General features: G+C 44.9%; 1 protein-coding gene across 1 annotated transcript in view; it reads left to right on the top strand.

Moving 5' to 3' along the window:
- PLCH2 (phospholipase C eta 2) overlaps positions 1-15,690 on the top strand; it is a 331,250-nt gene that overhangs the window by 236,613 nt on the left and 78,947 nt on the right. Inside the window, exons 5-6 of the mRNA XM_050931745.1 lie at positions 1,257-1,386; positions 14,476-14,646. Of these exons, the coding sequence (XP_050787702.1) occupies positions 1,257-1,386; positions 14,476-14,646 (301 nt within the window). The remainder of the gene's footprint in view (positions 1-1,256; positions 1,387-14,475; positions 14,647-15,690) is intronic.

The following is a 15,690-nucleotide window of genomic DNA, read 5'->3' as shown; positions in this document are numbered from 1 at the left end:
GGCTGCTGCTGAGATGCTAAAAGCACCATCGATATCTGCTTATTGCAATACCTGGATCGCTCCGCTATGCTGGTCTATTGCAGAGTGTCTACTGTGATCACCACTGCAAGACCGAATTTGCTGCTAGTGACCACACAGTGAGATCTCTCCGAGATGCCATCATTTTCTTTCCCTGTCCTTAGACTAGGAAACAGATGATAGACTTGCCAAATATTGTCTCTTTGGTGATGGCCACTGTACGGTATCTCTGATGTTAACTCTGGCAGGTAGGAGGCCTTTGCTGCTTATTAGATCCTATTCTGTAAAGGAAAGCCTGTCCCCTACTATTGCATGTAGCCAGCTATTATTTCCCTTTATGGGGGAATGTTCTTGTGCTGGTGAGAAGAAAAGGGCATTGGGGTCCCTTTAGCTAACAGCTCAAGGCAGCGTTAGGTTGAGCAGTCTGAGATCCTAGCCTGGGAAAGAGGCACCATAACAAGGTATGTGATAAACTGTCAGCCTTCAGGAAGGCTGCAAAGAACTTCAGCTCTTTTTGGGACCAATAATCTGTTTAACGAGTGCCAGCGAGGAAAGGTGCTGGGAACCTGTTGAAAGCTTGTGTACAGCACCTGAGGTGCATTTGCATCATTTGGATTAGGGGGGTTTTATATCCGGCTTAGGCTTTCAGAACTCCCAGTGACAAATCTAGTCCATGGGCAATAGAGCTGCTTTATTGTTTTTCTAGTTAAACTATCTTAGGTTAGATATTAAGAAAATCTTTCTAACTGTAAGTGCAGTTAAGCTCCTGAAAAAGCTTCCAAGGGAAGCTGTGGAATCCCTGTCAATGGAGATTTTTAAGAACAGGTTAGACAAACACCTGTTGGGATGCTCTAGGTTTACGTGGTCCTGCCTCAGCACAGGGGGTCAGACTTGATGACATCTTGAGATCCCTTTCAGCTCTATTTCTTTGATTTTTATGTGTGGTTTATAGTTTCAGTAGGAAGTCCACTAATGTGTAGTGCTGCTGCTGTAGCACCTGCAGAGTTGACACTTTCTGCGGTGACGAAGGGGGTCTTTCCACCACTCTAGTAGATGTACCATCTTGAGAGGTGGTAGTTAGGTCAACAGAACATTTTAGTGGTCAATGGAAATATCAAGTATCAACATCTCTCAGGGGTATGAATTAGGTCCACGAACATTTCAGGTATAGACCTGGCCCAAATAGTGTCCAGTAAGGTCCCTTGATGCTCCATTGCCTTTCTTAACTCCAATTAAATGTGGTTGAAGCAAACCTTTGATGAGGCTGATAAAAATGGTGATGGCAGTTTGAGTATTAACGAGGTGCTCCAGCTGATGCACAAACTGAATGTGAACCTCCCCCGACAGAAAGTCAAGCAAATGTTTAAGGTAAGAACTGAGAATGATTATTTCTAAGGGGGAAGGGGCTGAGCTGCAGAGATCTAATGTGCAACACGACAGGAGAGAGAGTAAATGCTTCGCTAGCAAATTCCTTTTTGTACCCTCACTGGATGCCGCATTGTGCATTTCAGCAAGTCAGAGAGAACTCTGGAAACAAAGGGGTCATGAGTAAATTCTTAGCTGCAAAGGGAAAAGATACTTGCACCAAGTTGCTTCTGGAGTTTTACAGTGTAAGGACAAGAAAAGTGCATCTGTCTCTCTCAGCTTCCATGCCCTACCCTCCTATGCTTGGGGCCAGATTTCCATACCCTTACTTGCATTGAACCATGCCTTCCTCATTGGAGGAATCTCAATCTCCATCATTGGAGATTTTTAAGAGCAGGTTAGACAAACACCTGTCAGGAACGGTCTAGATAATACTTAGCCCTGCCATGACTGCAGGAGACTGGATTAGATGACCTATTGAAGTCCCTTCCAGTCTGATGATTCCTCTAACTCCAGAAGTAACGAACTTGTTGGGACCACTCATGGAGTAGGATGATACCCTTTCTCTCACAGAGTATCAAAATTTGACCAGTATTGTTATAAACCTGGTCTTCTATGGTCATTGATTATCCATGATCATTTCCAGCTGTGGAGTGAAATGGGCATTCTTCCACGTGCAATGGACTGCTCCTTTGGTGATGGTGACTAGGTGGACTGTGCTCGCAAACCACGTGCTTCTTCCAAAAGCCAGCTGCTGCCTCTCACCAAGTAACTTCTGTGAGCAGAATTATTGCTCTACAAATAACTGGGGTGCCATTCCCAAGTTTGAAAGGAAGAAATGACTCCGAAGGAGTATTATGGGAGGGAAATGTAGATACAAACTTAAAGATCCTATGGATTGACTGAGAAACACCTTAATTAGCAAAACCTGGATTTAGGTCCAATGACTTTGAAAGTTACCCACTCTGAGGGACTCAGTTTCCAGTGACCTGATCTGTAGCTAAATCCCCATTTCACCAAGCTAATTGTCCTAATTTTTAATGGTCTAGCAAAGTGCTGTTGCTAAATAGAGTGAAGTGACTCATTCATGATGCCAGGCTGTTGGCAAACAGGGAAGTCATTGCATTGCTGTGGACAGCTGCTTGGGGTGATTACTGTGTGCAACAGTGGGGCTGTGGCTTCACTTTCCTTCTCTGTCACTCCCTTTCCTCCCTCTTCACTGTCCCTCATCTTCTTTAAGTTTGGCCTAGAATTAGGTCACATGAGTTGTTAAGATGTTATCTCCCTCTTGACTCCAGGGATCTCTCTTGGCATTTCCTCCTTTCTCCAAAGTGCTCTGACTGTTCTTTCAAATGATGTCTTAATCCTCCTGCCAAATCTCTGTTGAGTAATTATGACTGCCACGCTCCCTTTCGCACAGCACTCTGTGAATTGCACTGCTTCTAGTGGGTAAATTATGGGATGCCCAGTAAAGTGCCCAACCTTTCTCCTCCTACATGCTGGGTGCTTAGCCCAGAATATGTTACTTATAGTCAGTGGAGAAGGAAAAGATCTGTGGCTGGGCTTGAAGTTGATCTTTGTTTAAATGTCCACTTGAGTTGGGCTAAAATGCCCTTGTAGAGGTTCCGGCTACGGGGAGCAATGAGTGAGGTGAAAGGAATTGATTGTCTGTGAGGAGAGGGAGAGTGTGCATAAGAGAGATTGGGAATGTGATTGGCTTAATACAGGGGATAAATGGCTGTCCAAATTCCTGCTATTTTTATCCTGCTGTTGAAAATATGCCCTTAAGCTGCCAGGCAGTAAACCCAGAAGCCCACCAATGGGACCCTCTTTTTGTATGTGCAAGATTGGGTGAGAAGGGGTTAGTCTCCTTAGGAGCTGAATTGTGGTCCTCGTGGTGAATTCTGTGTACGTGGGCAGCTACTTGGTGTGGTGGTGAACCTATTAAGCTAGTTTTTAATTAAAATTCAGACTAGACATGAGCCATCACCCCAGGGATTATAGTGAATGTAGAGACTTTTTTTTTCTTTTTTTTTAAAGAGGTGGCATTGGTGTTTTTTCAGGAGTCCTGAATCTGAGATCTACTGTCTAGTTCTGTTGGGCTGTGCCTGTTCTGACCATCATCCTGGGACTTGTGCACTAACCTGTCTTGTAGAATATGGACCAAATTCATTTTGGAAACTGTAGCTTGACTATAATAATTTCCCTTTAAAAAGCCCCAAAGCATGCCAAGACATTAACAGAAAACATAGCTTACATCCTAAATTAAGTCCTCACTTAACAGATGGCTGCTGGAAAAACAAAAGCAGTTAGGAAACTTGACTACAATAAGATCTTTGTTCATTGGAATGAGATGTTGCTGACCTCTGGGTCTCACATATTTTGTTTAAAATCTACTCTGCTGGTAAGATGCAGAGGATTCCTCCAAAACTTCTCTGATCAAGGAAGGACATTTGTAAGGTGCATGTGTTTTAGCATCACATCCTGTCCTGGGGTCAGGTCCTCAGGTGGTGTTACTGTCCTAGTTCCATTGACATCAGCTGAGGATCTGTCCTCTGAAGCCTTCGTAGTGGAGAACTTAACAAGTCATATCTCCCATTTATACAGCAGCACTGTAAAAATTGGTTTCTTAAAGTCTGGTTTGGTGATAGACTTCTCTGCAGAGAAGTGTAAAGTCTGGTTCTTTTATATCCAAAGACATTCACTGGCAAAAAAAAAAAAATAATAAAAAAATTGAAGCCCATTCAATATCAGATAACTTTCTGCTAAATTGCTTTATCAGGGTTTCTTGTTGAGGCAGCCAGATATCAAAGATAACATTGCTAGATATGGCCAAAGCATGTGTCTGTATGACTATTGCAGAGAAATCTTTCTTGACAAACCTGTTGATCTGAAGTCCAGTCACTGACTTGGTCTCCTCCGATCACACCTGCTACTATCTCTATTTTTGTTGGAGTGTTGTATCAAGTATGCAGATACCCATATATGTCATGTTGACATAGCTACAACAACACTGCATACATGTCTGTTGCAATGCAGATAGCTACTCCTTTGCAATTAGTTCTGCTGTTGTCCTTGACCCAATTTATTGTCTAATTGAATAGGAGAGGATTAAAGATACATCTTTGCCTCCACACCAATGATCAAAAAGCTGATTTGCACGGTACCCTGATGGGAATTAAGTCAGTGTGGTGTTTTTATAATAGGCAAATAACTACAGCCTTTGCTGTATGCCATGTGCCTCACTCAGAAACATGCCAACAGTAGCAGAATTTTAAAGAGGCGGCCTTGCTGTTGTTGATGTGCTGGAAATTGGAGAGAAAGGACGTTTTAAAAAAATCTAAATGGTGGGATTTCAAAGGAGCGAGGCACTCAGTTCCCAATGACCCTCTGAGATTTTGGACACCTCAGTCTTTAATGTTGTTACCCTCAGAACACCCAAGTGGAGTAGGGCAGTGCTATTATCCTCATTTTACACTTGTCCAAGGTCACATGGGAAATCTGTGGCAGAGCAGGGAATTGAACCCAGGTCTACCAAGTTCTAGATTAGTGCCCTAACCACTAGACCATCCTTCCTCTCTTACTGTTTGTCCAGGTAGTGTCTCCAGCTCTTGTGCAGACTTGTACAGCTCTTGTACAGACTGCAACCGGTTTAAGACTCAGTGGTGAAAGATTTCTCTCCAAGTCCATCCCTTCATCCTCCTAGAGTTTTTCTGTCCAGCCTTCTGGACTCTCTGTGCTTGTGTTGGTCCAATAGGACTGGAATGAATCTGCCTTGACATAGTGAGCCTCTCCTCTTGCTCTGTAGCTAGACAAACAAGGAATCTTGGAGTCATTGCCAGTGTTAAACTGCTTTTGACCTGTATATGTAATCAGTTGGGTGAAAATCATTCCAAACTGCAGTCAGGGGAAATGCAGCTGAGGCACAGTACGGTTTGAACTGCTACCAGATTCCTTTGAAATCCTAGTGTGGTGGTCACTGTGCCGTGAGACCTTCCTTGACTGAGCTCTGATGCTTTGTGTCTCAGTTGGGAGGAGCCCAAAAATGATCTTCCTGTAACCATTCAGTGCCAATCTCTGTAGTCTAGTGTTCCCTGGCATGTTGTCTAGGGACTTCCGTAACTGGGGCTTCTGCGTTCTTTGACCAGCTCTACCACTGACGCACTGCATGTCTGTGGGTGAAATGCAACCCTGTGCAGAGGGCTAGACACTGCTTAAATCCTATTGGCAGGACTTGAGTGGTGCATAGGTTCGCTGTCTGGGCAGTGCATGGAGATCCTCGAATGAAAGGCACTAGGAACATTAACAACTAGTTGTAACATTGCCCTAGGGTGGGAGCAGAGTTAGATTTTCCCTTGCAATGCAGACCCTGTGTGAATAGGTATCTTCACGGATAGCACTTACTGCCCCTGCCTGAGCTGCCTGTATTGTTGTTACTCACAGGCCTGGTCTACACTGGGGGAGGGGAGTGTCGATCTAAGATGCACAACTTCAGCTACGAGAATAGTGTAGCTGAAGTCGATGTATCTTAGAGCGAATTAAAATTACTTACTTCGCGTCCTCGTGGCATTGGATCAACGGCCGTGGCTCCCCTGTCGACTTTGCTTCTGCTTCTCGCCGAGCTGGAGTTCAGCAGTCGACGGGAGAGTGACTGGGGATCGATTACACGTGATAAATCCATTCCCGATAGATGGATCACTTCCCGCTGATCTGGCGGGTAGTGGAGACATACCCTAACTGCTGGTGTGACCCAGCAGAAATCAAGTCAATCAATCTGTTTTACAGACATCCCAGCCAGTACAAAAACACCCCTGCCCAGCTGGGTTTCCCAGCCCTCGGTACCCATGTGCGTGCCATTCTGGATTCCTCTCCTTCTGCTCTTCGCTAGAGTGCCCATGCAACTGGGGAGGGAAAGGAAGGCAAAGTTAACCCCTTGCTTACTGGAAGGCAGCATTACCCTCACACCCACCACAAGCAGCCTTTGAGGATTTATGGCTTATGATTTTGGTTTTCCCCTTGAGTTTTATAGGAAAAGGTGGAGGGGAGGCGGGGGCAAGGTGGTACTTTGGAAATGATCTGGCTTGATCGTGGGGAGAGAAGACGCCGCCTCTGAATTCCTTCCCCTGCCTCCTTACTGTGGTAGCAGATTTATTCTGGTGCCTCCGGGCAGAAAATATTTTTAGCCTGCAACTTTTCCTGCTATATTTTCTTCATCCTGCTGACAGCTGATGCTAAAGCCTGCCCTGCTGTCTCTTGTGTCCAGTGTAGATTCCTCTATGGATATACAATGGTAGGATTTGCTCAACTGGAGCGTGGAAAACAGAATGGTTCTGTGGCTTGCAGGAGCGCAGGGACGGGGTGAGGGACGGAGAAGCTATTGCAGAGGCTGAGAAACCTCCAGCAACTGAAAAATACAGGTTACCCTAGCATATACATGGGCATATATTGTACCTATAACTTCAGTGTCTTGCAGGTATAGAAATTGCTGCATTGATAACAGCTCACAGCTAAAAGATGGAAAAACCAGGACAGGAGCTGCTTATAGTGATGTCTTTCAACTGTAAACCTCACACACTCAGCTAGTTTGTCTGTGTTACTGAATAAAGTCTAGGATGAATAAAATAGGAGGGATTTTAAAACTCTGGGCTGAGACTTTTTTCCAAAGATGCCCAGGAGAATTGGGCACTCTGTTCCCCTGGTCAGCTTTGGCTATCATAGCCCTGATATTTATAACCATCTGCGCTGTTTCAGATGAATCAAACACACGTGCAAATTGAAACTTATTAGGTTTGTTCTGGGACTTGTGCACTAGTGCAAAGTCCGGTCTCACAGCACTGCAGGGGATACCTCTTAACTGAGAAATAAGCTTGAGCTGCATGGAAACCCTGGCAACCTAGTTAGGTTATGGCCAGCCCTGCACATTAGCGTAAAGGTTTTCCCCATCCTCCCCACACAGTATTCCTGACACACTTGCATCCATGTCCTTGCAGTGTCTGAGCACTAAGAGGGTCTGTAGCACCTCTGGGGGTGCTGGGCTCCTTAGCGGGTGTGGTAGGGCTTCTGACCCTAACACATGCCACAGAAGGCCATTAAATGCTGGCCTGTGGAATCATGTCATCCTCTAGTGGCTGCCCTGCTACCATCAGCTAAGGGAGAGTTCCCTGACCTCTAAAAATCCCAGGCCAGCTGGAGGGAAGGAGTCCAGGTCCATCTCCAAGGAGTATGTGTTACTGTGTCTGGTAACTGTCTTACCTCAGTGCCTGGCTTCATTCTGCTCCCCTTGAATGGATGTTACAGGCACCATGCTCCCCCTGCACTTCAGGAGGCATTGCTACTTAGTGGACTGACCACTGGACTGGGGCACAGGAGGTCTGGGTTCTATTGCTGGCCCTGTCACTGGCCTGCTGGGTTACCTTGGGCAAGTCATTTGCCCTTATGCCTCAGTTTCCCCACCTGCAAAAGGAGGGTGATGATGCTAGCCTCCCTTATACAGCGCTCTGAGCTGGCCTGATAAAAAGCGCTAGATGGGAGCGCGGTGGTGATGTTGCTGCCTGATGCAGTGTTGTAGAAGGCAAAGAAGCAGCTTCTCCCCAGTGCATTCTGCTGAGCCACATTCAGGACCTGAATGCCTCCAACCAGATGGGGCCTGAATTCCTCGTGAGCATCTTTACATTTAGCTTAAAGCAAGTGTGCTGAGTCCACTTGAGCACACGGGTGTGCACATGCATCTAGTTACCCCACCTTTAGCCCAATGGTCCCATACACTTCAGTGCATTTACTTCCATTTGAGGGCAGATGCCAGGCTAAAAAGCTTTGTAGAAACATGTACGTGTCCGCGCACACAAGAGGCCCTTGTCAAAAGCTTGTTGGAGAACAAAGGCTCTTCCCTCCTTTGGCAGTGGGAAGATAATACTCATACATCTATTAATATGCATTTCACCTGGCAGCACTATAATCTGCTGATACCTGTGTTATTCGACCCTGTGCACCATCTACTTCTGCTCCACTGAGAATCCTGTCCTTTCATCAATTGGGCTGGATTGTAATGAGGCTTTTTGGGAAGGGGGGAGATGGTGTCTCTGTACCTGGCAGAACATTTTAATAATGTTTTAATAAAACTTCTTTGTGATGCCAGCAAATACCACGCTCACAAATGCAGCACTGTGGAAAACGAAATTTCAGAAACTCATTAAAATTAGTGGATTAAAGGGAGTCGCTTTCTAGGGTAACTCATTCAGATTGATGGGAGCCAAAGGGTAGAGACTGGTAAAACCTCTGTGACTAGAGTACGGGTTTCTGTTAGTAGCATGCTAGACTCTTGTCTTAATAGTTTCAGATGAATGGCAATAATTATATATGCCAGGCACTTTAGAAATCCTGTTAAGGGAGGAAAAAATGGATGTGCCTTTTCCATATGGAAGTGTGTAAATGAGAGCAGCCTGGTCTGAATTGTGGATGTAATTGGTGTTCTGTGATATAAAATTCCTGATATTAAGCAGTCTTGAATTGCCTAATCAAAGCAGAAATCTCTGTCTTGGCTAACGAAAGAACTAAACAGTATGTTGGTAAAACTAACATTGTACATCATACATGGGGTTTGAAGGCAGTCCCCTTGGGTTCAGTTTTTCTAATTAATATCTTTTCACTGACTCAGATGAATGCCTGCTTTTATTAAAGTGGTGTGTTTTAATTCTACCCGGAACTTTATTTTTAAAGGAGATTAGTGTTGTATGTTTGCTGCACCTCCCCTCCATTCATTCATGGTGGGAGGAGGGAAGAGTGCAATTTTATTATTAGCAAGGTTTTGCTTACAAGTACATTCAGATAAGTTTCACTGGGCTCCTTTAAGTTCAGTGTCTCTGCATTGATTGACCTGTTTTACACTGGCACCTAATTCTATTAACCATTTCAGAGCCTACACAAAATTTGGCTTCAGTGTTGTGGTTGCTACAATTCAAGAGTTGGTAAAGTGTCAGCTGCTAAATAGAAATCTAACATCGAGGGCAAGCAAGAGTTAGAAAGTGTGTGTGGATTCCTTGGGGACTGAGAATAGACTAGGAAGCTGATAATGTATCGCTGATAACATATTGAGAGTCTCTCTCTGGGTAAACCAAGGATTTTCAGTTTTGCCCTGTTCTTGGAGAGCTAGCTATGCATGGGTACTGAACCCTGGGACTTCTAAATGGAATTTGTGCTGTTAGTTCGGTGCTGTTGTCCGTGGTCTTGGTGTGTTATGTTCCCTGAGACCTTTCCCAACTAACTGATAAAACTGCAGCCTTCCTGGCACCAGGTCAAGGGAATGCAGTGAAGAAGTGTTATCTGGACTGTACAAGAAGCCTGAAACTTTCGGTCTCTGATTTGTAATGTGCTTAGGCTTGTCTACAGCAAAAATGTGCAAAGCAACTGGCTGACAACTCAATTGCTGGAAAACAAAGTGGGGGATGTGGGAGGAGCTCAACATTGAAACAGGTCTGTGGGATCTTCAGTCCTGATACTATGCGAGAGACGTACATCCTGGCTTGATAATGCAGCAGTTTAATTCCAAAGGACAATGTCTGAAAGGGGTGGGTAAGCTCTGTATGGTAAATGAGCACAGGTGTCTGACACTGGGAAAGAATGTATGCAATGTTGTTGTAGCTGTGTCAGTCCCAGGATATGAGAGAGACCAGGTGGGTGAGGTTATATCTTTTATTGGACCAACTTCTGTTGGTGAGAGAGACAAGCTGCCCAGCTACACAGAGCTCCCTTCAGGAAAGGAGTCAGTTAGCACCACCCTAGCAAGATAATTACTGAGCAATTTTGATTCTCAGCTCTCCCTCTCTCTCTCTCTCTCATGCCTCTGCAACAAGACACATTTCCCATTTTGTCAAGTCAAGGAGTTAATTCTCCATCCTCGCTGACAGGCATGTCCATAAGAATGGGACCAAGTGAGACTAAGGATGGGAGGTGCTGATTCAGAGCTATCCTAAAAGATCAGCACATGTGGCATCTGGCTGGATAGTGCGTTGTTCTGCCTGCCATCTGCCAAACTGCCAGCTGCATTTTCTCATAGTCTGGAATGGAGGCGTCTGGAGTTGTTGTAACCTAAGGGTATGATCGCGCCACAGTGAGGAGGTGTGTAGACATACCCGGATCTAGCTCCAGTAACAATAGCAATGAAGTCACAACAGCATAGGTGGCTCCCTGCACTGTGGCTACATACTTAAGCAGTAGTTGTACTGTTATTGTTAGTTCAGGTAGGTGGCGTTAACCTACCCGTGCTGCAGTCACGCCGCCTGATTGCAGTGTAGGCATACCCGAAGTAGCTCAGCATTCCCAGACTTGTGTGACTGATCGAGTTTGACGATGCTGGACTAGCTGTTTCCTAAACCATCTACAGGACCCTTCTCCATTTGAATGCTTGGTGAGGTCTGACCTGACCGCTGCGCCTTTGGTGGGAGATGTTCATTGGACTGAGATCTTCCATAAGAGTGTTTTTTGAGGGGCCATGCTCAGCAAACAAAATTCAGTTCTGAGTTTGGATTTTGAACACTCTTAAGCTTTTGATGGGTTCTGGTCTCTGAATTTTTTGATTCAGGCTGATGTCTGAGTGTTTTGCCTTCCAACGTTTCTCAAAGTTCGTCTATGGCTGATAGTGGTCCTGATTTTTACAGACACTGCAGCGGAGATGTGCACCGGCTGACTCAGATCAGCAGTACTACAAAAGTATTCAGCAGCTGTCTTATCTTTTCCCCTGGCATCATCGGTATGTATGCCTTACTGGAAACTTCGGAGCTCATTCCGAAGCATCACCCAGATACAATCAGATAATGTGTCTTCAGACAAAGCAACTGAACCCTAAGGCCTTCAAGGGGCTGTTTTTAATCCTTATGATTTACTAGTTGGTTTTTTTTTTCCCTTCTCTCTCCTCTCCTCTTCGTAACGGCTGCTCAACTATAATTGAAACTTCAGTGTTGATGTGGTCAACTCTAGACTGAAGCACTGAGCTGCATTAGGATTACTCTCGCTGTTCAGGAGATCTGCTGCTGTCTGTTCTGGATGAATGCCTTTTTTTCATTATACCCCAAAGTTGTCTTATGCCATTGTATTGACTTTACTCTGCCTTATCTGCCCTGCTCATTAAACAGAGCTCGTTTTGCATATTTCATATGCCTGCATTGTACAAAGTATTTTTCCCTCCATCTGCCCATCATAGACTGTTCAGAATTAATTTTTAGAGAGGGATTACCTGAGGGAAGGGTGGACCATTAGTTCTGAATAATCTTTTTAAAGCTATGCCATTGGTATTGCTCAGCCCAGCAGCTCTGGGAGATTTGATTAGTCCTTTTCATTAGGCACAAAACCTTATGTCTCACATCAGTTGTTCTTTTTTATGAGACACTTTATGGCAGTGGAGCTCTCCTTTATTCAGTTTGTGAGCGTGAGGGGTCTTTTCACAGCTAGCTCCCATAAACTGACATGCAAATTAACAGCTATATTTACACGGGCCACTTTTGTGGGTGCGTCAGTGGGGTCAAGGGGAATAGTGCTACAATACACACCTGCAGAATTTCTGTGTATGCATTCTTTAGGCTTGCAGCTTGTTGTGAGTAGAAATCTGAGTACTTTAATGGACAGGTACCTAGCTGCAGTCACAAATCAGATGCATAGGCCCTGCGTGGCTGGACTTCACAGGTGCAATTTTTGCCATTGCATGTTTTGTCTACCAAAAATAGTTACCCTTTAAAAATCATATCTCATGCAAATTACCCCTCCTACCCACCACCCCCTACTTCCCCAAAATCAGTAGGAAAATCATTGAGACTCTTGCCTAGGGCACGGAGCTGAGTTTTGTTTGGTTCTGATCATGGTTGTTCCACTGACTCCATAGACATCCCTGGGACTCATTTCACTCATCTGTAGAATTGCTGGCTGTAATGTATTTACTTAACATGTTCTTGTGAGGCTTAATGCCTATAAAGGGCTTTTGAGACTGCTGGATGAAAGGCGTGCTAGCGGTGCATCGTTAATGGTAATCCAAATGCCAAACCTTTTGTCCGTCTGTAATTCTCCACACTTCTCCTATCATGCTCCCCTCTAGTTTTGGGATCCATGCATCCAAAAAGCCGAGGCTCCCTTTAATAGAGAGCAAAAAGACTGAAGGGAAGGAGAGGACCAAGAGTGACAATACTGCTTGAGACCTGTAACAGAAATGGGAGCTGATCTATATTCCAGAGGACATCAGAAAGCATTATCGCACAGGAGTTCTGAGTCATTAGCGCCACTGAAATCTAATGGAGTGTGAGGCCTACGTGATGGCAGAGTGAAAATGGAATCAGATTATTGTACTCAAAGCAGTTATAGGTGTAAAACAACTCTTAATAAACCGGTGTAGTTAAGATACAATGTGAAATTGCTAATCCAAACTGATGTGGGGTTTCTTTTTGGTATTGTCAAAGGTGAAGTCCAACAGGCTCTGATATAATGGCGTTTGCTGACAGGGGACTATATTTGCACTTAATCCAGGTTTAAAACCCTGTGAAGAATCCTGTTGTTGATGGGTCATAAAGGGGAAAAAGTGCTTGTCCCCTTTGAAACCTCAGATCAGTGGTTCTCAACCCGCAGCCCGTCTGCGGCCCAGTCAGCACACAGCTGCTGCCCATGTGACATCCTCAGGGCTATACAGGTAGTATTGTATGCTGCCCACATAGGTAAATAGGTGAAGAACCACTACATCAGAGGATAATTGGGGAGAATTGGGTCATTTTCTGCGGTGTGGTTTGTTTTGGATTTTTGTTTTTAAATGGATAGTTTGCTCTAAGGGAAATTTTCACACTCCTGTATCTCCACGTATTTCTAATCGATGAATAACGACTTTTTTCAGTAGTGTTTTCACAAAGTGTGCCCAGGGAGAAACATGCCAAATGAATGTAGAACATCTCCGGAGATGGTGTGTGTGGCTCACTGTCTCTGCGAATTATGCGCTGAATCCTATAGCCATACAGCAGAAGTATGGCCTTGTGTTTAAGGCACTGGCCTGAGAGGCAGAGGATCTGTGTCTATCGTCGGCTCTGTGGTATACTTTGTGTGCCTTATTCCCCTTCAGTAAAACGCAGGAAATATTTGCTGTTCCATCTTTTGTCTGGCCTGTTTAGATTGTAAGCTGTCTGGGCAGGGAGGCCCTCTCGTCTCATGTGTTTGTACAGCATCTAGCGTGACGGGTGCAGGAACTCTGCTGCGACCTCTAGGCAGGCACTGCTGTAATACGATGTGTATCTCAGTGGCCTCCAGTCACAGACATGCACGCAATTGGTGGTGCTCTAAGGATCATGCCCACCTCAGTGATAAGCTTCTGTGCTGGGCCCCACTGGTGTCCTGACCTGCATGAGACTGGTCTGGAACAGCTCCCTTTCAGCTATGATCGAGGGGAAGGTTTTGTGCCTGGTAGGCTGGTGCAATTGGTCAAAGAGTGGAGAACCGCTGAGATGCATACACTTAATAGGCTGGGTGCCTGAGGACGGTGTATTTTGCTGCTGCTTTATTTCCTCCGTAGGACCCTATTAAATTAACATGCGGGTATGTATCTCTGCCCTAGGAATTCACAGGTATGCTCCTGAGCCATGGGCTTCTCGATGGGATGATGTTGTTTCTAGTGACCTTCCCAAGACACCACAAGTGGCCCCTTTCTCCTGGACACCTGCATGTCCTCTCCCCAGTCCTCAATTACGTATTGCCCTGCCTCACTGCCATAGATGGGAGAACTTTCCTGATGTGGGAGACCTAGTGGACACTGCTGCCTCTGGGAAAGCGAGCTCTGGAAACCTGCATTAAAATGCAGATATTTGGGAAGGCTAAAAGAGGTGTGTGTGTGTGTGTGTAGGGGAGTGGGGTTGCAAGCCATTCATGATGCCAGTTTCAGCCTGGTGAACCAAATCTTCCTGAGCAGTGCGTTGCTAGGTGAGACTGTGTTCAGGTTAAAAACAACGTTTTTGTAAAACGCAAGGGGTTGTGTGTTTTGGTTTTAGTTTTGGTTTCTTTTTCAATTCCTTCAATTGTAATTATCTTTCTGGGAACCGGGGCACCTTAATGCCACCTTGCTGTTGCGTATCGCAGGAGGCTGATACGGACGATAACCAGGGCACGCTGGGCTTCGATGAGTTCTGCGCCTTCTACAAGATGATGTCGACGCGGCGTGATCTGTACCTGCTCATGCTCACCTACAGCAACCACAAGGACTATCTGGATGCGGATGACCTGAAGCGCTTCCTTGAGATTGAGCAAAAGGTAGGTGAACACCAGGGAGAGAATTGCAGCTTGGATGCAGAACCCTGTTTTTTCTCCCTTAGAAAGCTACAATGTTCCAACTTTCCATTTAAAGATGACCTTTTAATGTTTCGCTCGTGGCTTCTTCCCAAGGTGGATTGAAATCCTATCAAACCTTATCACATAAAATGACAACAAGGTTACCTGCAAAGGTTTTGGAGCATTTCCAAACCTGTGCACAGAAACTTAAAGCCTGTTGCCACTCAATATTATTTATCCCAGCTGGGTTCTTGGTTTTGATGTCTTAAAATGGGAAGAGGACTCTGATAAGCTAGTGCTGCCTCTCTTTCTCTTTACATACAGCACTCTTGGCAGGTTTGAATAATCGGCCTACTCATATAGGGAACATTGGGGAAATTAATACTCTCCATAAACTGGGAGAGCAAAGATGGGCTAACCATCTAATTTAGCATGGAAGATGGATTGTGTTTTACTCCTGTGCATCTCGCCTGGTATGTTGATTTCTTAATGGTCATAATTTGCACACCCCACCTAATCTCAAAATTGGATGTCATTGTATATAGCATACTCTGTATGCACTGGACAGCTTGTGGGTTGAGTGCTAAGTGGAGCTTCTATTTTTTAATTTAATATTTTTAAAGCAGTAATAACCGAGCGCTTTAATTGTGCACAGCAGAGCATAGGCATGACTTTTGGTGGCAGAGGGAATAATCCAAGCAAAATTTAATGCTTGCCATATGTTTGGTTCAAGGCGCCTTCCTAATACTGTTTTATGTTAATTTAGTGCTTGTAAAAGAGAAGGACAAATAGAACTGGCCAGAAGCAGGCAGGAGATGGGCAGGTACTATACAAACATGCCATTCATATGTCTGAAAATGCATCACAAGGTACTCCTTCTGATCAGGCCAAACTCCATATGGCCTAGAAAAATGCATCACTGTCCACTTCAGACCACTGAATTCACCTTTCCCATTTTCAGTGATTATTTGAATAAAGATTTAGTTTCACGCTGAGGACTGTAATATTGTTGAATGAGCAATTGTC

This window comes from Gopherus flavomarginatus, chromosome 21 (assembly GCF_025201925.1).
Source record: "Gopherus flavomarginatus isolate rGopFla2 chromosome 21, rGopFla2.mat.asm, whole genome shotgun sequence".
In the NCBI taxonomy this organism is placed as follows: Eukaryota; Metazoa; Chordata; order Testudines; family Testudinidae; genus Gopherus; species Gopherus flavomarginatus.
The sequence above is the reverse complement of the archived record's forward strand: the minus strand, read 5'-3'. Positions and strand labels throughout refer to the sequence as shown.